This window comes from Perissodus microlepis, chromosome 14 (genome assembly GCF_051167445.1).
Source record: "Perissodus microlepis isolate ML-2025 ecotype Zambia chromosome 14, ASM5116744v1, whole genome shotgun sequence".
Taxonomy (NCBI): Eukaryota; Metazoa; Chordata; class Actinopteri; order Cichliformes; family Cichlidae; genus Perissodus; species Perissodus microlepis.
Genome location: NC_140474.1, coordinates 13,336,576 through 13,358,628, shown reverse-complemented (window position 1 = coordinate 13,358,628; position 22,053 = coordinate 13,336,576). Strand labels below are relative to the sequence as shown.

Below are 22,053 nucleotides of genomic sequence, written 5' to 3'. Positions count from 1 at the left end.
ATTCCTGGGGAAAATGCTTGCTCTAGCAAACCAAAGCCACACTTTTGCTAATGCAATCACACATTTTTACACACTGGAACTTGATCATTATTATTTACAGGGAATAATAACAGTTTCTGAGAAAATAAAATTCTATCCACTTCTTCTTTTCACACCAAAACGAAACAGGAAACTACATTTAAGTTTAAATCAGGAAAAGTATGTAAATAGGAGGTCTGCTTATCCTACTGGCCATTAAAAAATTTTAAATAAATTAAAATCACATGTATTTTTCAAACTCAGTATTAGTAATTCCTTTGAAGTGTGTACATATTGAAAACACAAAAGTCCAACTCTCACTGCACACTCCTGTCCTCAATCAAAATACAGGCTTCATCTGGACATCCAGGCCTCACTGACTGAACCTATCTGCTTTATTTCAGCTGGTCTGCGATCAGTTTGTACACACCTGCACGGCAGCGGACCTAGTGGCGTGTCTGAGGAGGCAAATCTGACTCAGGATCTGCAGCACAGTGTGTCGTGTATAAGTATTTTTCCCCACTTCATAACAGAAAAGAGGAAAGCAGGCCCGCCATTTCCCCTCCTCAGTGGTCTCTTTTTCAGTCCTAGCTTGTAAAGCCGACCGACGGTGGCGGCGGCGACATCGGCGGGAGGAGGCGGAGGAGAAGGAGGAGCGGCGGAGGCAGGCAGGCGGGCAGGCGAGCGGAGAGACGCAGGGATCTGGTGTGCCACATCGGGATGAGAGCGAGGCTGAGATCCGGGTCGAGTGAGTCAGCGAGTGGACCTTGCAATCACGGCATCCTTAAAAACTGACTGATTCTGGACGGAGCCGAGCGGCACAACAATACATAAACTACCGAACATTTTTTTTATTGTTGTTGTCATTTTTCGCTTGTCTTTATTATTCCGCCCTCCCTCGGTCTGCGCCTGCCATAGCCTTAGTTCTGATTTTCATTTCCACCAAGCTGGGTGAAGCGGGGGGGTCCGGTGAGGTAGCGGTGTAGGAGGAGGTGGAGGGTTTATTAATTTTTTGCTGTTGTTATTGTTTTCGTACGAGCTCATATCTGAAGGCAAACCCAGACGAGCCTCATATTTTGACAGCCTTTTGTTGCACTGACTGGAAGCGAAGATGTCGGGGCAGAGCATTACGGACAGGATAACTGCAGCCCAGCACAGTGTAACGGGATCCGCCGTGTCGAAAACAGTATGCAAGGCCACCACGCACGAAATAATGGGCCCGAAAAAGAAACATCTGGATTGTGAGTATCTTTAAACACCACACGGGTTTTGGGGTAAAACCACCACTGAATTTTTTTCCCAGTGGAAACTAAGCTAAGCTATATCGATAGCTGAGCTATTAGGCCTCAAAGCCTTTAGCACAGGCTACATAGGCTAAGATGCTAGCGCTTGCTCATGACAGGGAGATTAGTTATATTGTTTAAACACTGACCACAGGCCTTCTTGAAATAGTTTTGAACGTAATTACGGAATCTTAAGATTGACAGCCTTTATGTGTGCTTACAGTTAATTTAGCCTTTTCGTTTTACATATAAGTTGCTGTAAACCTAGCTTTTTTTTCTTTTAGCTCCCACTACTTCCTATATTTACTCATAGCTTGAAATTATAGCCGTAATTCGCTTAAGTGACTGCTGCTTCATACTGAAAATCCTTACAAAATATATCAGGAAGCTGTGGGCCCTTGCACAACATTTCCAGGAATGCTCTCATCTTTAGTGGAGTGAGTGAGTAATTTGATACCTGCTGATACACTGAGGTGACACTGAAGGAGCAAAAAAGAAAAATCACAGTTTGTGCCTGGAGTACTTTAAAGGACACGGACAGTACATGACACATCTATGACAAGAATACATATGCACCCTGACGCAGGCACAGGGGCTTAAACCCTCCTCTGACTTATGAGTACATCAGAGGGGTCACTGCTTGTGTGTACTTAAAGATGCAGTGGTAATATTTTTCTGCATTTTGATCCGCAGAAATTAAAGCAATGAACATGGTTTTATTAAGGCCCTGTGTCTTCATAAGAGTTCAGTGCCGTGTATGTGTGTGGAGGGAGGGGGGGATTGTATATTTATCTACCATGTTCAAGGCTGCTAACCCAGCACAGTGGTTTTTGGACTCAAGAAGCTAAAACTGTGGTGAGTATTTTGGGTTGATGGTAAAGCTGCAGGTTCCACACCTGTTGTTCTGCTCAGGCGACTCCCCTGAGGTGACATGAGTGAAAGTTGGCAGAGTCATACACTGTTGGACTGATCCCAACAGAAGCCATAAATCCAGCGTGACTGAGATGTGTCTCAGCACACACAGGATAACCTGTATGTGTGTGCGTACATAATGCCACAAGGCCCTCTTATTGTATGTTGACACTTAAGAAAGGTCGGTCGTCTGGGTTGGCAGGCTTACTTATGTTTTCTCAATTTTTATTCACCATTTTGACACAGATTTTCTGCATTTTGAGTACGTTTAGGAGGATTACATGCTTTCACTAGAGAGTTGAAAGTACTGTGAATGACTGAAGACACACCAGAACGATACATGTGGTGCTTTTTAAAAAGTGCGTTATGAGTAAAAGAAGCCACAGTTAGCTTAATATCTGTAAATATTAATTATGTATAATCCTCAGAATTCTTTCAGATTCACATATTTCACAAAGTTTTAAAACACATGACTAATGACAGTAAAGGTGTTTATGTGTGTAGTCAAGTGTTTCAGGCTCCAGATGCATGCAGAGGGAACATTATAGGAATCTGATCATTTATGCGGCCTATTGTAGAGACCGAAAACACATTTGAGAAGCTGTAGTCTGTAAATGTTTTATTTTTTAGGTTGTCCTTAAATCTGGATATAGCAGACACCTTTTTTAATGGAGGTTTTCAAGTGTAAGAAGAAAGTCGAAGTTCTCAAATGTCAAATATCATCCAGTTTAATGCAGATGTAATAGAAGTTTTTCTACAGTCTGCATCATTGTTAATGAAATCGGCACTTCTTTTATCAAAGGAAAAAGTAAACAGGACAACCAAATGTTCAGTTTTGTCAGTTTTCAATACTCTGATGCACTCGGCAGTTTGTGCGTACGTGGAATGGAAGAAGAGCTCAAAGTGCACAGTAGTAAAAATCAAGTGTGTGAATGTAGCTTGTAGTGTAGCTGAACTTTGAATCTACTAAAACTATACAGGTGCTTCATAAATAGAAGTCCAAAGTCTGATAGCCACCTCTTATGCGACACTGTCTGACTGGTAATCATAATCAGCTTTAAGTAGACATCATTAACATAGACTCATGGACTCATTAACAGTTTGATCCACAAAATGCCAGAAATTGTTAAAAAAAAAGAAAGAAAAAAAGGTGTCTCATAGTTTAAATCTCAACCTTTACTTTAAAGTCACATTTAAGTAAAGATGGGGAATTCAATAGCAGAGTGTGCAGAGGATCTGCTCTGCAGAGTAGTTGATAATTAATTTTGTTATTCAGTTAATCAATAAATTCTGTTAGTTATTGCTATTAGTACCTCAGTGATTGCTTAGTTTGAGTAGTGGAGGTGAGGAACGAGTGACGCTGAGTCAATGGGCCAAAATGTAACTTTATTTTATGAAACATGTCAGATCAGTATTAAAAAGTTCACAATGATCAGTCAAAATATGGTGGAAGAATTTACACACATTTACATTTTTGTCATTGTTGTTTTTTTTAAGCTATCACAATAAGTAACTAATTCATAATTTATATCCTGTGTTATAGCTCATGTGGAAAGCCTCCTTTCTCTTAGTTGCTCTGTCCTCACTCTGATGCATTTTAGGACTAAAGGCATGTTTAAGATGACACACTAAGACTGATTTCTGGGTCACAGGCACAAATCAGTGTTATAAAAATACTCTTTTATATCATTGTGCTCGCATAGTCTCTCTCTCTCAATTTTTTTTCCAAGATAAAATAAATTAGCAGCAAATGATTATTCTCTATTAGAAATATTCTTATAAATAAAGCCCTGTTTTTAACACGTTCTAGCTGATCCTGCATTGATTGTCGTTACATGGATTTAAACTGCATAATGAGGACTAAATGCGGATTTATTTTTAATGCACAGTTCAGTGGCATCAGTCATTGTCATGACAGTTACATGAATACATTTGTGTCTTGTGAATTGATTCACTTAGAAATCGTTCATGTCAGCCACTGTGGACATTTAGCAGGCTGATTATAACATGACAGTGCTGTCAGTGCATCCTCCTCCCCCATCTTCTTCCTCCTCCTCCTGCCTCGTCTCCTCTCTGTCGTCATTTTCTTCTCTGGGCAGTTCAGCCACCCATGCTAACTTCTCTGCTGCTGCTTCTGTGGAAGGTTATCCTGTCCTACTTAGAGTCCCCCGCCTTTTGAAAAGTCAAATATAGGACAGAAATGGAGGCCCAATTACCCCTTCAGTCTGATCGCTTCTGTGAATGGCAGGGTCATTAGCACTGATGTACTCTGCTGCTTCGAGTAGTATCATTCAACCAGCATATGGGTGCGGGGTGAGCATATGATCAGAGGAAGTGGGACAGAACATGTATGGTTAACATCTTATGCCCTGCACTTTATACTGGTCTGATAGAAGGGTGGTTTGCTGCCTGTAATAAGCTAGATTCGTTTCAGGTTTCTGCTGCAGTGATCCCTGATTGTACTCAAACAACAGTATGATGATTTACTCATTGTCATGCAGATTTTATGTGGAAAACCGCCTTTTTTAAATACCCTTATTTGGCCAATTTACCTCACTGCTCCAGAGGATTTTGGATAGAATAATAGCAGGACTTCAGGACTACAATAACCTTTTGTTACTACCTGATCTGCAAGTTATTGGTGTCATTGTTTAATCAACTGCATAGACTTTATGTGAAGCAGAAAAAAGTCTAAGATTGGCAGATGTTAGAGGAAACAGCACCAGAGCTGCCATTAATAATGCAGAGATCAACAACACAGTATAATTTTTTAGGTGCACGTATTGGACTTGTAGATTTGTGATCAAATATTCACCTATTTTATGTCCAACAATATGAAATTAAACTGTAAAATGACTAAACAAGATGGGAAATACTCAGATTTTAGAGCTGTTGGTCACATTTGTTTGGCAAATGATAATTCTGCTATCCACAAATGTTGGACATTTTCTTAACAGTTGATCAATTACAGTGTCTTAGCTGATTGTATTTTATAGTATTTTCAGTGGTGTTTTCTGTTAAGCTGATGGTGTTGTGGTAGATTAGAAAACATCAGTAACATAGTTGGTCTTTACAGCATTGTTAATCTCTTTTTGAACAGTCTTCCTTCACCATTTTCAGTTTTGTCTCGACTGATCGCCAGCACAAAACGTAGTAATGTGAATTAGCCTGTGTCGCAATTTTTTGGGATTATTTGCCAACGTTGGGGTTAACAGGTGAACAAGTTGAACTACTGTGAGCACAGTGACCTGCTTTGGAAAACATGGAAATTAGATGAACACTGGAGACCAGTTTTTAGTTTGCGCATCTGTTGTTAGTTTCTACTTTGTCACAGTAGACAGCGGCAGGTGTTGGTCTGTTTGCTGGTTCAACATAAGGCCTGTCTGACAAAAAAATATGATACACTGGGAATGGACTCCTGATGAACATTATTAAAAATGTTTGTTGGCATAATATGCATCTAAATCAGCAGACAAATGGGAGCTGTTGGGATCTCAGGCCACAGGTCAGAACAGTGGAGCTTCAGATAAGCCATAAAAAGCAGTAAAATGCCTCATTCAGACTGCAGTAGACAACACTGGACAGCCTCCAGTTATTAAAAACTGTAATTTAACTGTATGAAATCTCTTTTGTTTTAAGATTTGATTCATTGCACCAACGAGATGAACGTGAACATTCCCCAACTGGCTGACTCGCTGTTTGAGAGGACCACCAACACCAGCTGGGTGGTTGTGTTTAAATCCCTCATCACTACACACCACCTCATGGTCTACGGTAACGAGGTGAGACACTTGATCCCATTCCCATTACGATCCAAGCCAATGAACTGGTTCCACTTTAATGGCAGAATATTTGAGTGTCTGTTTCACCAATTAGTGGTGTTGCCTTAACTGTTGTCACGCCTCCTGCAGCGTTTTGTCCAGTATTTGGCTTCAAGGAATACACTTTTCAACCTCAGTAACTTCTTGGACAAAAGTGGATTACAAGGTAACGTTTTTTGTTCTTATCATGGAAGTTTCAACAAAATACGTAAATTGTGATAAATGCTTATTTGTCACCTCCTGTCTTGCGTTCCAGGCTATGACATGTCTACATTCATCAGGAGGTATAGTCGATACCTGAATGAGAAAGCAGTTTCATACAGACAGGTTGCCTTTGACTTCACAAAAGTTAAACGCGGGTGAGCACTGAAACCGATTTCCTATTCTACAATAAAAGCTGTAAACTTGCTTTCCCTTTAAATATATGTTTAAAGAAAGAATGTTTACATCTGAAGCAAATAATAATGCTCACTTTGACTAAAGCTGGGTTGTTTTAATTCATCAAATAGTGAAATATAGTGATCAGTTACTCACGGCTCAGAGAGGTCTTTAAATACGTTGTCTAAACTATCTAAATTGGCTCTTTTTTTGCATTTTTGACTGTTAAGCCATCTCAGCAGAACTTGTATCAAATTAATAGTAATAACCCATTTTTTAAAATTACATAGAGTCAAATAGCAAATGATAAATTAATCAATTGATCTACAAACGATTAATTGTTGAGCATTTTTATACTTCCACAGCAGAGTTAACAGAATTGTTGTAATTCGTCTGTAATTTGTTTTCCAAATAAAGTTTAGTATATACTTTTTGTTGTTGTAATGGAGGAACATGACACTCAGTTTGCTGGACAATAGAGCTTTGTGCTAAATGGTACTGCTTGTTCTGGCTTCTCCAGTATAAAGATTTTAATTTTTAATTTTTTAAAACAACTTTTTGAAGCTGTATATGTTTAACCTCCTAGGACCTGGCGTCCACATATGTGGACACCACATTTTGGGTTATTTAGACCAAAAGCACGGTGGCAAGGTGGTTAGCACTGTTGCCGCACAGCAAGAAGTTCCTGAGTTCAATTCCACCATCAGGCCGGGGTCTTTCTGTGTGGAGTTTGCATGTTTTCCCCGTGTTTGCGTGGGTTTCCTCTGGGTACTCCGGCTTCCTCCCACCGTCCAAAGACATGCAGCTTGTGGGGTAGGTTAATTGGATAATCCAAATTGCCACTAGGTGTGAATGTGCGAGTGAATGTGAGTGCGAATGGTTGTCTGTCCCTGTGTGTTAGCCCTGCGACAGACTGGCGACCTGTCCAAGGTGTACCCCGCCTCTCGCCCTATGACAGCTGGGATAGGCTCCAGTGCCCCCCGCGACCCTGAAAAGAATAAGCGGAAGCGAATGGATGGATGGATAGACCAAAATACTAAATTTTGCTCTACAAGGGCCTGATATCCTCTTACGAGGACATTATACTGCTACTGTTCTATCAAAATTTTAAATGAATATCCTCATATGTGGCGCTTATTTTTCTTAAAAACAAAAATAAGGTAAAAAAAAAAAAAAATTGGTAATTCTTTGTTTTTACATTCATATGCCCCAATATGCCCAAATATCAAAGAGAAATTAAAAATGCATGCCATGGAAGAGTTTGGGTCTTAGGAGGTTAACTGAAAATCTCTAGGCTTCAGATTGATCTCCCCTTCAGCTGTGACAAATTACAGCAACATTTTCCTGTTTTGTTTTGTTTTTGACATTTTAGAGCCTGCTGACAGATTTATCAGTAACTATTTGCAGCACTATCATCAGTGTAAACCCATAAGTCAGTCTGTTTTAATATCTGCACTGTTTGCTTCCCCATCTCTCCTCTCCTCGTTGCCCTCGCCTGCTCTGACTCTGCGTGTGTCCACACAGAGTGGACGGCGTAATGAGGACCATGAATACAGAGAAGCTGCTGAAGACTATCCCCATTATTCAGAACCAGATGGACGCCCTTCTCGATTTCAATGTGAGTTTAAGGTGAAGCCCACCCCCCCCGTGGTTCTGCAGCTCGTGTAGTAAGAAGCTGCTCATCTGGAGTGTGCAGAGTGCACCGAGACTGCTGTATTTCCCTAATTCAGAAGCAGACTTTTTGCTTTTTGTGTGTCAACAAATTGCTGTGCAGAAGCTTTAAAGATAAATGTCTCGGCTGATTGCTTTCCCTCAGGTCAATGCCAACGAGCTGACTAATGGAGTCATCAATGCAGCCTTCATGCTGCTCTTCAAAGACTCCATCCGGCTCTTTGCTGCTTATAATGAAGGCATTATCAACCTGCTTGGTAAGACCTTTGCGGACTCACCGTCTCTTTGTAAATCCTGTGCTGTTGTTGGCCATTACAAGTAAATACAATCTTTTTTTTCTTTCTTTCTTTTTTTTTTTATATATATATAACCAAACAGAGAAATACTTTGACATGAAGAAGACTCAGTGCAAAGAAGGTCTGGACATCTACAAGAAGTTCCTCACTCGAATGACCCGGATATCAGAATTCCTGAAAGTAGCAGAGGTAAATTAGACTACATTTATCTCCACAAATGCTCCTGCTGTCGTGAGTGCAGGGAAGAAAACGCAACTCGCTCTTTCTTTCTAACAGCAGGTGGGAATCGATCGAGGAGACATTCCAGACCTTTCACAGGTAAGTGTCAGAAAACCTGAGGTTTCCACTCTTATTAGGAAGACTTTTCTTTTCTTTCTGTTACTGCCAGCTCTAACTGCTTTTTTTTTTCTTTTTTTGATTCAGCATTGTCCTTGTTAGACTAGAATATAGTATACTCGGCTCACATTTTATTTACATTTAGTCACTTTGCATGATTTCCTTCTTGGGCGCATGTCTGCCAGAGGAGGCGGTCCTCTTTTCCAGTTCCCTATCCTCTTTCTTCCTCTTCTGAATCTCCTTCTTTTCTTCTTGCCCCCAGTACCTTCTTCTAATTCTTCTGACAGTAAATAAAGGTGTGGAGTCCTCACACTATAGTTGAAGCCTGCATAGTGGCAGATGTTTCATAATTTACAGTAAACTGTGCACACTGTTGTGCTCGTCTCTGGGGGGCCAGTTTTACATAAATAATTTACCCCCGAGCTAAGAAGCCTTTCCTCTCACTGTCACCACCTTTATATTCTGTATTTTCCCCTTATCTTTCCACTTTAGTTCACAGTTTGTGTAAGTACTATCATTCCACTCTTCTTCTTCTATGTCCGTGACTTGCCTCAGTGTTGTCTTTTTGCATGCCTCTGCTCTGACTCTGTCTCCTACATCGTGGTGAAAAACAGTTGAAGGAAAAAACACTCGCCGTGGTAAAATTCTGTTCACTTTTGGTCGTGTTATTGAGGTGTAAGCAAGCATAGCTCATCTCCTGTAAAATGGCTGCCCCGTTGTGCTTAGACACCGCCACTTCAACAACGGCTGGGTTGCTGAAAGTGTTGTGGCGCTGTACGTCATCCCACACAGATGTTACTCTCATCCAAAGTAGCTCTTTGGCTGGAATGTAGTTATCGATCAGTGGTGGGTAACTAATAGCCCAAAGCTACCAAAAACGTGCAGATCAAAGACATAAATTGGCTGTCTACACCTGAGTTTTCATGGTGTGGTGTTTTGTACTCCATCTTGGTTGCTCACCACTGTCTTTTATGGTCTTCATGTCTATGTAGACTACATTTTCTGTCTCAGGAAGTCACTGACTCTATGTTCTCTGTCACGACAGGCTCCTAGTAGCCTTCTCGAAGCTCTAGAGCAACACTTGGCCTCTTTAGAGGGCAAAAAGGTCAAAGATTCCACTGCAGCCAGCAGGTATATAAATCCTCTTATGTTTGCCTTGGATCACAGCAACTACCTCAACATTTATATTAGATCAGTCATACTGACTTATCTGTGCTGCACTGCATCTGGTGTGAATTTGTTTCCCTGCAGGGCCAGCACTCTGTCCAATGCTGTGTCATCACTGGCCAGCACAGGGATGTCTTTCACTAAAGTCGATGAGCGAGAGAAGCAGGCGGCTCTCGAGGAGGAACAGGCTCGACTCAAAGCTCTCAAGGTTAATGCATTTTTGAAACGAAAAATGAAACATTATTTCACGTGGCATGCATTAAATCTCCCTAGCGTTGGCTTTTTTTTTTTTTTTTTTGACTGGACTTCATTACTCATCAGGAACAAAGGCTTAAAGAGCTCTCCAAGAGGCCTTCATTTGCCACAACTGATACATCACCAATCTCCACCACTGGGGGCACTATCAGCACAGCACCAGCCATTGATCTCTTCTCTACACCCAGCTGCTCCAATGGGTACTGCTTAGATCTATATTTTGTACTTGAAAAGAAAGTGCTTCAGTAACTAATTTATAACATATAAAATTGTGAGTAATTAGGACATGTAGAGAACCTTTGCCAGCATTGTCGTTGCAGAAGAAGGTATCAAACAGCCACGATGAGATGCTCATGCTAGTAATGGCATGAGAGGATGTACATGTGAGATAGCTGAAGCAGTTTATTAATCAGCTGAAAAGTATTTTGTTGGTTTTCTTGATTTTGGGTTTGAGACTGGTGATCATTCAAAAAATTACATGATCTCACCGTGTGCCCAGGGAAAGGATAACGGGTACGTTTCACCCTTCATAATGCTTCCTCTTCTACGGCTGCAGTCTGTAACCCAGAGGTGTAGTCAGTTTATTATCACATTGGCGCTAGAAGCAGCCATTAGAAAATGAGTACACTGTTGTCATAAAGGGACAGACATGGTCAACAATAATATTCAGGTAGGCGGTGGCATTTAAGTGATACTCCGTTAGTGCAAATAGGCACAAAGTGTGCCAAGAAAATGTCCCCACACCATTACAGCTCCACCACCTGACTTAACCAAGGCAGGATGAATGCATGCTTTCATGTTTACACTTAATTCTGACCTCACCATCTGAATGTTACAACAGAAATCAAGACTTTCCTGAACAACAAATGTTTTTCAGTCTTCTGAAACATGCAAATTTTAGCCTCAGTTTCCTGTTCTTAGCTTAAGAACAGCGTTAATTGCACTTGGTGTGGTCTTCTACTACCTGTAGCCCATCTGTGCACAGAGATGCTCTTCTGCATACTGTAGTTGTAGTGAGTGGTTATTCAGGTTACTGCTGCCTTCTTCCTCTGACCTCCAACATCAACGAGGCATTTTTGCCCCAGGAACTGCCGCTCGTTGAAATATTGTAATGCTCGATTTGAACTTCAGCAGGTTGTTTTGACCTTGTCTACGTGCCTCCAATGAATTGAATTGCTGCCATGAAATTGACTGATTATATACTTGCGTTAATGAGCAACTGAGCAGGTGTACCCAATAAAGTAGCAAGTGAGTGTATTTACACTGAAAAGCTTAAGGGAGAGACTTCTGGTTGGAAAACACATGCTTCTATATTAAAATAATATACTAATGGTGGTCGGTGGTATAAGATGATGTATTTCTGGATCAGGGAGCCACATGACAAAGTAAAAGTTTTATTAAAGTGATTTTGCTCAATGTGTACATTTAAATATGACAAGAGCTATGAAAGCATAATATTTGATTTAGAAACAAAAAAGGGTAACCCTTCCCCACTAGAGCAGCCTTTTCGGCCATTAACTCCAAATGGTTATCTGTCAGAAGAGACCAGGATAAACACTATAATCAAGCAGTTTCCGGGGCTGTATTATGGATTTGTTTACCAGGCTTTTTTCTTCTGTCCACAGTGCAGTGAAGATGGAGAGCGACCTTTTTGACCTGCAGCCTACTTTCCAGCCCTCCATGCAATCAGGCACCACAGGGCTTCCAGCAGCGACAGCATGGGCAGGTAAACTGTCGCCTCTCCCATCACGTTCCAACCAACATCTGCTTCTGGACTTTATTTGTTCTGCATGCTTTCCTCTTGTTGTTGTCTGACTCTGAATCCCACATCTTCCTCTGCTCTTCACTTTCTTCTGTCTTTTGCTTTTCTGTCTCTCTCTCTCTTTCCTCTGCCTGCATAGATCCTTTCACGTCTACTGAAGCTGGAGATGATTCCATGCCAAACCTTAACCCTTTCCTCTCAAAACTCGTTGTCGATGCCACTCACTTACCTGTCGTGTCTTCAGACGGTGTTAGCTTTTCCTCTAGGACATCTGGTCATGAAGTGTTTGGTGGTAACAAATCATTTTGTTTCTCAGAAGTCTTGTCGTGCTTGTTCATTTCTGTGTAGCTTCTTATAAGCATGATTAGCCTGCATGTTTTCCCTCTGCTGGTTTAGTTTGAATGTTGATTACCTGTCTGCTTATATACATCTCAGTTCTCTCTTCCTGTCTTCCTGTTCTAAGCTCAAGCTCAAATTACGTTAGCTTCTTAGCCTCTTTGTGCCTCTCATGTACCAAACAGGATCCTCCATGTCCTGCTATGGAGGTAGTTTGGGCTCTTTTAATGAACAGTTTGGTGTTGCATTGTAGTGCAAAGATGCCTTAGAGCTTTAAGTGGAAATATGTTCTTCTTTTACCAACACTATTTTTGATTCTCCAGATCGTTACAATCCCTTTATTGACACAAACTCATCCGTTTCAACCAATTACAAACGCACAGTGCGGATAGAGCACTCCATCTCAGGTACTATGATGGCTCCCCATCACAGCCTATGTTTCCTGGCAAACATAGGATCCTATGCAAATCCCCCTCCCCCAAAGAGCCATTATTTTGTCATTCATGGTAGAAATATAAGCAGAAACTTGTGTTAAAGGAAAGGTCTGACATTTTGGGAAAATATTTTAACAAATGGTAATATTTGTTAAATTAGGGTTAGGTTAGGGTGCTCGGTTGGATCAGTGACTGTGACAGCGTTGCTCTGGAGCTGTTCCTTAGTGATTTGGGGCCATTTTGACCTGGTAGCATCACACTGTTGCTGCAAATTTATTGAAGCACATCCATGATGCAGCTCTCTTGTTCCACCACATCTTAAGTATATTCTGTTGGGTTGGTCTGGTGACTATGGAGGTCATTTGAATACACTTAACTCATTAACTAACTTAACTATTCAAGAAACAAGTTTGAGATTATTTGCGCTATAACCCATTATGCTAGTGGAAGCGGCAATCAGAAGTCAGGTACACTGTGATTGTAAAGGGGTGGATGTAGTCAGCAGCAGGGGATGAAATGATGCTCAGTTGGTGTTAAGGGGCCCGAAGTGTGCCAGGAAAAATCCCCTACACAATTGCATCACTACTACCAGCCTGAACTGTTGATGCAAGGCAGAATGGATCCATCCTTTCATGTTTATGCTCAATTCTGACCATACCAACTGAATGTTGCAGCAAAAAATCGAGACTCCAAATCCAGGCAACATTTTTCCAGTCTTGTTCAGTTTTTGTGAAGCTGTGCAAACTGTAGATTTGTGTCTTAGCTGACAGGAGTGGCACCTGATGTGCTCTGTAAACCCTAGAGATAGTGTGGGAAAATTGCAACAGATCAGCAGTTTGTGAAATGCTCAGACTAGCCTGTGTGGCACTAACAACCATGTCACGTTCAAAGTCACTTGAGTTTATGTCAAAATGTAGACAGTTTGAACTCTTTTAGTCAGTGTGTCACTCAGAAATAATACTTGTAATATATACTGTAAATCCCCTCAGACTGCAACGTGAGCCAACCAAAACTCTGGCACTTCTTTACAGTATCACAGTTTTTTTGATACTCTTTGCCTGGTTAAAGGACTAGGATTTAGTCAAAAGCCTTGTATAATGTTATTTTGAGCTTTGCGGCTTTTTCCTTAAATATTTAAAAGCCATTTCCTTTATGTGGGTTTTCAAAAAATGCAGAAACTATTGGTCTTTTCAATCAGTGTAAAAAAAATAATAATTCACTGGTTCATGCTTCTCATCAGCAGCAAAACAGTTTGACATTAAGCAAGCAATTTAGCAAAGTCTGACCAAGCTAGCTGCCATGTGACCTTTTGTGAATGCTCACAGCTGCATCACTTGCTTGACAGGAACAACTACCAATCAAAATATAATGTTCCTCCAGCTGATCCGATCTACCACCAGCCATTTTCTTTAGGTGTCCACCTATTTTCAGTTTTCATGTTAAGCTAAGTGTAGCATATGCTAGTCTGATCAATTAGTATTAATCTCCAAAATGTCAAACTATTCCTTTAATGCTTGCCTTTGGGTTGCTGCAGTACATATCCACCTCAAATTTTGCTTAAGAGTTTAATAACTTTTGTATATGTTAGCTCTCGTCTTTCTTTATGTAATATTGCTGTCAGTTCCTCCATGTCTCTCTGGCCTGGCCTTGAAATACTTTCTTTCTTCCTATCTTTCTTTTCTTTGTGTTCTTCTTGCTTCCTGTGGCGTGTCAGACTCCTTCTGTGGTCCAGTGTCCATTGCCCAGCACCTCCCACATCAGGCTCCCTTCCCCACTGAGCCCTCTTCTGTAGCAGGTCTATTCAGAGGTAGAGTACTGAAGGCATCTCTCTGCCTCATTCATCAGTAGATCAATGCTTTTTTTTCCATCCTGTAGAGGAAGCTGTGTTATTCTGCTCTCTGTTCAAATGTCTAGAATTTCTGTAGTTAGAAGTGCTGGTGCAGAAACCTTGGGTCCAGGCCGTGGTCAGTTTTTAGAGTATTTCTCATCTTGTAACTGTGTAACTACAGCACTCTTCTCTTTCATCTCTCTGAAGGATACTCAACACCACAGGCCCCTCCACAGCCATCAGCGGGGGGACTGCAAGTGGACTTTGAGTCAGTTTTTGGAGCCAAAGCCACAGGCAGCAGTAGCCTCAATTCTGATGGTAAGGATTTCACATTCAAGTGAACTGGCAATACCAGTGCAATAGCTTTTTGTCTCTTAGTAAGGCAGACAGTGCTTAATTATAGTTTGCAGATGATGGATCAAAAGCCGTCCTTCACTTAGCTGAAGAAAGTTGGGTTTTTTTCCTCAGGAAAAGGGGGAGGAAATATCTGAAAGACTTAAAACAAAAAAAAAGTGGACCACATTAATGTTTTGTTTTTTCTACCATTTATTTTAGCTGTAGTTGCTTGAAGAAAAACAGCGAAATCTTGCTATTTAGAACTGCACTAAGTCATGTTATTTGCTTTAGATAGCTGTGTCTGGTCCTGACGTCAGATGCAGCTGAAACACCTGCAGCTCTCAGCCCCATCTTGCAAGTCGCCAATGCAGGAACATACTGTTGTTTTTCTTCTGGGTTATTTTTACCCCACACTGTCTGTGTGTCTGCAAGCAGCCAAAAAACTGCATATAGTGAAGAAACTGACAGATTATAGACCTCAAATCAGAGTTAGGCTAAGAAAAATTTTCACTCGTAGTATTTTGGTGGGTATAATTGATTTTAAGAAGTGTTTTAAACACTGATAACTTACTGAACGTGCAGAATTTCAATGATGAAATAACAAATTCAATCTCTTCAAATCATCTGTTTGAACAGAGAATGAAAACAGTTTCCAGAAAACCCTGAAAGGATTACAGAGAGTGATTATCAATGCCCTCTAATCAAAAACATCACCTTTGTTTTATAAGAAGGAATAAATCACATGATATACAGACCATTATATCCTTTTCATTTATATAATCAGTCCAAAACAGGCACACACCTCTAGCACTTATTGGTGTTTTTTTCTTTTTGAATCGCTCAAGAAGAAAAAACCCACTATTTCACACGTTGTTAGTGGTTACTTTAATTTCTTTAAAGCAGATGCTGCTAACACAATATGTTTTGCTTGGGGGAGAAAACTGCAGAACTCGTAATCGGCATTGTAAGCTGTTTTGGTTTGCCCTTTTCTGCCCTCATAGCGCTGTTTTTGGCCCAAACAAGCAACTGTTTTCTTTTCTTTCTTTTTTAAAAATCTCTAAATGTCACTCGAAGCTATCTGGCAACACCAACCTGCAGAGAAACATCATATTAATTAGCTACTAGCTGGTGCCATACCGCTGGCAGCTGACGCCAAGTTGTGCATGGAAAAGAGGATAAAGGGACCCTGATCACGGCTGCTGAATACTTGTTAGTTCTGGTATAACACAAGTGTTGCAGGAACTTTAATGATTTCAGATGTTGGCAGCTGTGGCCATATCTTTTTTTCAGGAATAGGTAGAAGCCAAAAACTGAGCTAAAGGGCTGAAAACAAAAATCCAAATGAATAAAAGTGTCTTTTTTTTTTTCTTTTTTTTTTTATAACACTGGAGGTACGTTAGTCGCATTTGTAGTAATTTTATGTTTACTAAATTAACGAAAAAGGTAATCTAGTAAACAGCTGGCACAGAAGAATTAAAATTCATGAAAAATAGAATTTATAATAAGAAAATAAGCCCCAGTTATAAGTGTTTGTTACGGACAGTCTTTGTCATTATTACATTGTGACGAATATCTTTTCTTTTCTGAGCCAGTCCTCTGTTCTGTCTTGTCAGATATTACTGGGGGTATCCTGAAACCGACTCTTGCCGGCTCTAACCAGCCGTCCAATCAGCAGCCAGAGAAGTTGGTGTCAGATGACCTTGACTCCTCCCTGGCCAACCTTGTGGGCAGTAAGTGTGATGCTTTGCTTTTAGCTGCTCTAATTAAAGCACGTGTTCATTAAAGGGGGGGAAATATTTGCAGGCTAACAGCTGCTCGTTGTATTTCCTTTTTCAGACCTCGGCATTGGAAATGGCACGATGAAGAAGTAAGTGATGCTTCGTCGCTCTGTGTGTGTGTGTGTGTATGCGCACGTGCGCTTCAGCGGCTCTGTGCTCTCGGGCCACTTAAGGGCTGGTGCTAACATTGGCTGTGTTAATCCGCAGTGACATCCACTGGAGCCAGCCAGGGGAGAAGAGGATGACCGGCGGCACCAACTGGCAGCCCAAGGCGGCGCCAACTACGACCTGGAACCCTGTCTCCATGGTGACACAAACAAACTTTTCACTGCAGATTTTTTGCTCTTATTCTGCTGTCAAATAGAGAGCTGACATGAAACCAGAACATCTGGGTTCTCTTACATAAACTCAAAATCTGTTACTAATTACATCCATAGCTATAAACAGAACCTTGGAACAGGTACTGGTGCTTTAAACAAACCGTCTATAACTGTCTGTAGTCAGATACACACATATATATTTGGACAAAGGCACAGTTTTGGTAATTTGGTTCTGCACAACAGCTTAATGGGTTTGAAGTAAAGTGATGAGGCTGTGATTGAAGGGCAAGTCCTCAGCTTTTAATCACGGTTTTAACGAATTACGTCCATTTTTAATAGGTTCAGAGTAATTGGACAAATTAACATAAAGATATGGGCATTATTTGAAATACTTTGATGCTAAATCAAGCAAAATGCTGAGTTTCCTCCCTTGAGATGCATCGTCAGGTCTTTACCACAGCCACATTAATACAATACTTGTGTTAAGCTCCTTGAATTAAAGCTGAAAGTCTGCACTTCAGTCAAATGTTGATTGCTTTATTTCAAACCCATTGTTGAGGTGAGTCAAAATTACAGCGGTGTAAAGCTATGTTGTTCAGGATTCTTTTAATGGACGTTTCGCACAGTCAGAGGAGCTTAACAAGCCCTGGAGGGCTTTAGATGGCAGACATTAGTGCTGGAAAACAAAGAGTTGCTGCACGTTATTGTCGTGGGAGTAGAGGTTTTTATCTGCTCATAAAGTAACCATCGTTTAATTTTGTCAAAGCCTCAAAGGTTTCCATTTCTTGCGCTCCATATTTTGCAATATGAAAAGTAAAGAATCAGCGTGCACTGACAAGGAGGAGGTAATTAAAAAGGAGCTAGACCAGCTGTTGAGTCGCGACCTTTGTACCCCTGTCACCGTGGCTGTCACATTTAATGTTGTTGCCTTGTCTTGTCTTACCTGACCTGTTTGTGTCTCCTCAGCCTCCGTCGATCATGGCCTTCCCTGCCACCACACCCACAGGCATGATGGGATATGGCATGGTAAGTACGTGTGAAGCTTCTGTAAAACTCCTCATTTGGTTTGAAGTGTGAAAGAAAAATAAGCTGGATATTCATTCAGGAAGTTGTCAAATCAGCTTGTTAGATAAATATTTCCTGTGCTCTTTATCACTTGGAGAATTAATTAAATGCACTTAAAGTGGGTCAAGTGACTCATTGTTTGCTGATGTAAATATTCTCAAGGCTGATAAGTAAAGTGAGAGGTGAGTCCTCAGTAGTTTTTATTTAATTCAGTCTATAAATATTAATATTCAGTTTTCATCAGCAAATAGATCTGAGAGATTCAGGATGATATGATTGTGTTGTTTGTGCTCACTACTGACCCCTCTGAAATTGATGTTTAACTTGCTGCAGCCTCCACAAATGGGCTCTATGGGGATGATGAATCCGCCCACCATGATGTACTCCCAGCCGGTCATGAGGCCACCCAACCCCTTTAGCTCTGTGTCTAGTGCTCAGGTGGGTGCACGTTAGTTTGCTCCGGGTTGATGCACAGTAAAGTTTGCACAGTTATCAGGTTGAGTAAACTGGTGTATCCATTGTGCTGTGATGTGCACCATGATTAGTCACTGTGTAAGTTTGTTGTCAGTGTGATATTGCTGAGGATGATGACAGTTTTAACAAATGAACCCTTCACTCTGTAGAGCTGAATGGGACAAAAACTGTGAATCATCTCCCTTGTTTTGACTCCCTGTTCCAAAAAAAAGAGGCCTTTTTTTTCTTTTTTCTTTTTTTTTAATTAACCCTTCTCTCATACATCACAGCTTCTCCAGACTAATCTCATCCCTCCTTCAGTCTCTGTACTGACTCTGATTTCTCCTCTGGTCCTCCTACCTCCTGTATTTCTCCCTGAAATAGCCCTCTGCAGCCTCTAGTCCTTCCAGCCAGAGTCCTCTCCGAGCCCCTGGACAGGACCCGTTTGCACACCTCTCTCTCAAGGATTTCTTGTAGAGCATCTCTTTAGGTACATCATGCTCTTTGCTTGTGGATGCACCTGCATGCTTTGCATGTCCAGTTATCCATTTGTTTAATTTGTATTCAGTATAAATCCATCTGATTAGATGTATTGCTTTTTACTAATGTTAACGTGGAGTTGCTCAGATTGCTTGCCTTATTGACAGATTTAGCCATACTCATTCTAACCCCTAGTTCATCCACTATCACCACATGTTGCTCAAACCTGTTTTCTCTGAACTGTGTAGACATTGGTGAACTAACAGCATGTTTGCTAAGCTCTGACCTAACATATATATACTAATGATAAATGTCTCATTTTGCTATCAGAAACCTACGTAAGCAGTAGTTGCTAATGAAGCTAATGTTATATCCATGTATTAGAGAAATTAAATTAATCATCATGATCCAAATAGTGTTATTTTTATTTTATGTGAGAAACAAACATTGTGTTTGAAATGATGGCGTTAGCAGATAGTGTAATAGAAATTAACAACTATGTGGGATTTAGCCACTAATCTGAATTTCACAGTTGTCAGACTAATTTCCATCAAGTTTCTATTATTTTAGTGTAACCACACTAATTAATAGTGGACCTAATTCTGTTAACTACTGTAGCTTAAATTAGGAGAAGTTCAACACTGTTAACAATTTCTGTACCTTTTTTGTTTGTTTTTGTACTCTGGAAGTCTAAAAACAACAAGTCCTGCCCTTAAGAAACACTTCAGCATAAATTTGAATGCTCTTTGTATTCATGGTGCTGTCGTTGGCGAATGTGCTCATGAACAGGCTGGTTCATGGTTAACAGTGTTAAGACTCCTAGATATGAAGATTTTGGGTTAATTTAAGGTCCCAGTCACATAGGCCTAGAGACTAATCAGTAACAACAGGATAAAGAAATATTCATCCCCCAACCATTTGGCAAGTGGTTGTTGTTAGTTGCAAGATGAAACTGGTTGCCAATCTCCTTTCGATTGCTTTGGTTACGTGCAGTTTGGATGAAAGATGCTGCTCTTGGATTCAGCAGTAAGGCAAAAGTTGTGAATGGTCTGTTTCCAGTTTGTCACATTTCCCAGTTTGACTTCCACTGGGTGAGCAGTTGACAGCTCAGGATCTACCATCCAAACTACAGATGACCATGGCAATCTGTCAGTGATCGAAGGGACTCGAAGGAGGGGTTTTTTGGAGCAGCACCCTCTTTTCAACAGATTTCACCTAGCAAACTTCAGCAACCACTTGGGTTTTCCCAAGCAACCAGTCATCAACTGGTCTTAAGGGCCTATGCGACTGGACCTAAGAGAGAATGCTCCTCTCTTACTTGTTATCACTGCCAGGATATATCAGTGTAAGGTTTTGACTGTTAACAGTTGCTGGACTGGATTATGTCTGCAGGCATTTTAGTGAGTTTCTAACATTGTGCATGACCTTTTCTTGCAGATGCAGTTCATGTAATTTGAAGGAAGTGACTCTTGGAAGATGAAAGCACCCAAGCAGCAAAACTTTGTCCTCGTTGCAGTCTTCAGAGAAACATTCACACAACGGTGCAGCGACTGTCAGAAACCATGCTAACAATGTCCAGATGACGTTTGACGATAGCTCACACCCATTATTCTGTAACTTGTCCGAGACGTCGAGTGATGCTGCTGTCTAACCCACCCACCCCTTAAGAGGACTCCTTATCCGTTTTACAGTGTAATCTGTAAAGATAGTTTTGGGTGCTGAGAAACTTAAATGTTGATGTATTTGGACATGCTGTGGTTGGATGTAAAGGGTTGATGTTCAGAGGGGAGGGAGTGGAAGGGAAAGTAGAGCAGTCCTTCCCTTTCTTGATCCAGTCATCAGTCATCTATTCCCTACGGTTATTTAACTGTCACTAAGTAGTGATGCTAATGACGTTTACACCTGTTTAGTTTTTGTCTTTTTTACCGTGTTTACAGTAGACATTCCTTGTGTGTTGTTTGTATTTATTTATGATTATTGGTTTAAGATTGGGGGAAAAAAATAATAATGTAAAAACTACAGAACACGTGGGAGTGCTTCAGCATTAAACAAGGATCTCAGACTATCATTAAGAGATAGAGTTAAAAAAAAATAGCTATTATATAAATGACACCTATTAAGCGGAATGATAGAGCACTAAATATTCTTTTTGTGTTAAGAAAATTTTCTACTAGGTGAAGGACTTCACAGTCCCCATTGTAATTAAAGTGCAGGGGTTAGAGTACAAGTCAGTTAACAGTATATAGTTGATTCTGTGCCTAGGGTTTTACTTTGCAATGGATCAGTTTTTCTGACTAGTTGGGAAAAAAACAAACAAAAAAACAAAAAAATAACACACTTCATCCACGAATCTGAGGCGTCGCACTGGGTGGTGGGCTCCATTTGCTTTAAGCTTGGCATGCCATTGACTCACTGACTGTAATCAAGGCTGCCTTTACTCTGAATGTGAACGAGTTGTCTTCATGTTGCACACATCTTTCCACACTGCAGTTCCTCAGTGAGAGGGGGCGGGGGTGGGAGGGCGGATGGCGCGTCCAGTGGAGGGGAAAAGAGTCGCAGATTAGTTGTAAATTAATTGTATAAAAAAATCCCGAGGGCAGGGTGGCAGAGGAGACGCACTGTTGATCGGTGCTCTGTGTATATAAAACCTGACTGTTCTTTGAACGCAAACGTTGAAAGATGTATGAAATATGAAAGCAATTCAATCAAATTTGACTCTACCTAAGTTTGATTCAGGATATTCTCTGCGTTTGTCTCCGCAGATGTTTTCTTTATGTAATTAGAACGTGTAGCAGACAATGACTGAAGTCTTTTCTTTTCTTTTTCAAATAAAGAGCAGCTTCCACAAACTCTTGTTTATGTTTTGCTAGTTAATAGTTGAAGCTGTTTACCTGATAGCACTGGATTATAGCACATTTTCACACAACAGGCTGTCACTAAATTCCGTGCTGAATCTTGTGTGGGCGCAGTCTGTTCCAAGAAGTTTTTCGGCTTTAGTGAGTGAAATTCAGGTATTTTAATTGGCTCTAATTAGCAAAAACACGTTAGCGGTTTATGGTTGTATCACTGGCCTTTCATCCAATATGCTCACATCTGGCCCAAAAAAATCAATCAATCTTTTATA

At 40.7% G+C, this 22,053-nt stretch overlaps 1 protein-coding gene across 9 annotated transcripts; it reads left to right on the top strand.

Annotated features, from left to right (window-relative positions):
- Nucleotides 1-440: 440 nt before the first annotated feature.
- Nucleotides 441-21,778, top strand: picalmb (phosphatidylinositol binding clathrin assembly protein b). Of its 9 annotated transcripts, XM_084950417.1 has the most exons (24): nt 445-1,259; nt 5,853-5,995; nt 6,125-6,200; nt 6,291-6,393; nt 7,937-8,030; nt 8,229-8,340; nt 8,462-8,568; nt 8,656-8,697; nt 9,208-9,219; nt 9,761-9,846; nt 9,967-10,090; nt 10,204-10,337; nt 11,763-11,863; nt 12,039-12,191; nt 12,559-12,642; nt 14,384-14,476; nt 14,705-14,815; nt 16,447-16,563; nt 16,670-16,700; nt 16,819-16,918; nt 17,898-17,957; nt 18,330-18,434; nt 18,834-18,939; nt 20,367-21,778. In XM_084950417.1, the coding sequence occupies exons 1-23, from the start codon at nt 1,130-1,132 to the stop codon at nt 18,924-18,926; spliced, it is 2,211 nt and encodes a 736-aa protein (XP_084806543.1). In that variant the 5' UTR covers nt 445-1,129; the 3' UTR covers nt 18,927-18,939; nt 20,367-21,778. The 9 variants fall into 9 exon arrangements, with proteins under 9 accessions (XP_084806545.1, XP_084806543.1, XP_084806544.1 ...); XM_084950419.1 differs by lacking the exon at nt 18,834-18,939 and having other exon boundaries at nt 441-1,259; XM_084950418.1 differs by lacking the exon at nt 9,208-9,219.
- Nucleotides 21,779-22,053: the final 275 nt, after the last annotated feature.

Coding starts and splice junctions, on each gene's coding strand:
- picalmb (XM_084950417.1), top strand. CDS start 1,130: ATGTCGGGGCAGAGCATTACGGACAGGATAACTGCAGCCCAGCACAGT. Junction 8,341..8,461: donor AGGCATTATCAACCTGCTTG/GTAAGACCTTTG, acceptor ATAACCAAACAG/AGAAATACTTTGACATGAAG. Junction 9,847..9,966: donor GATTCCACTGCAGCCAGCAG/GTATATAAATCC, acceptor GTTTCCCTGCAG/GGCCAGCACTCTGTCCAATG.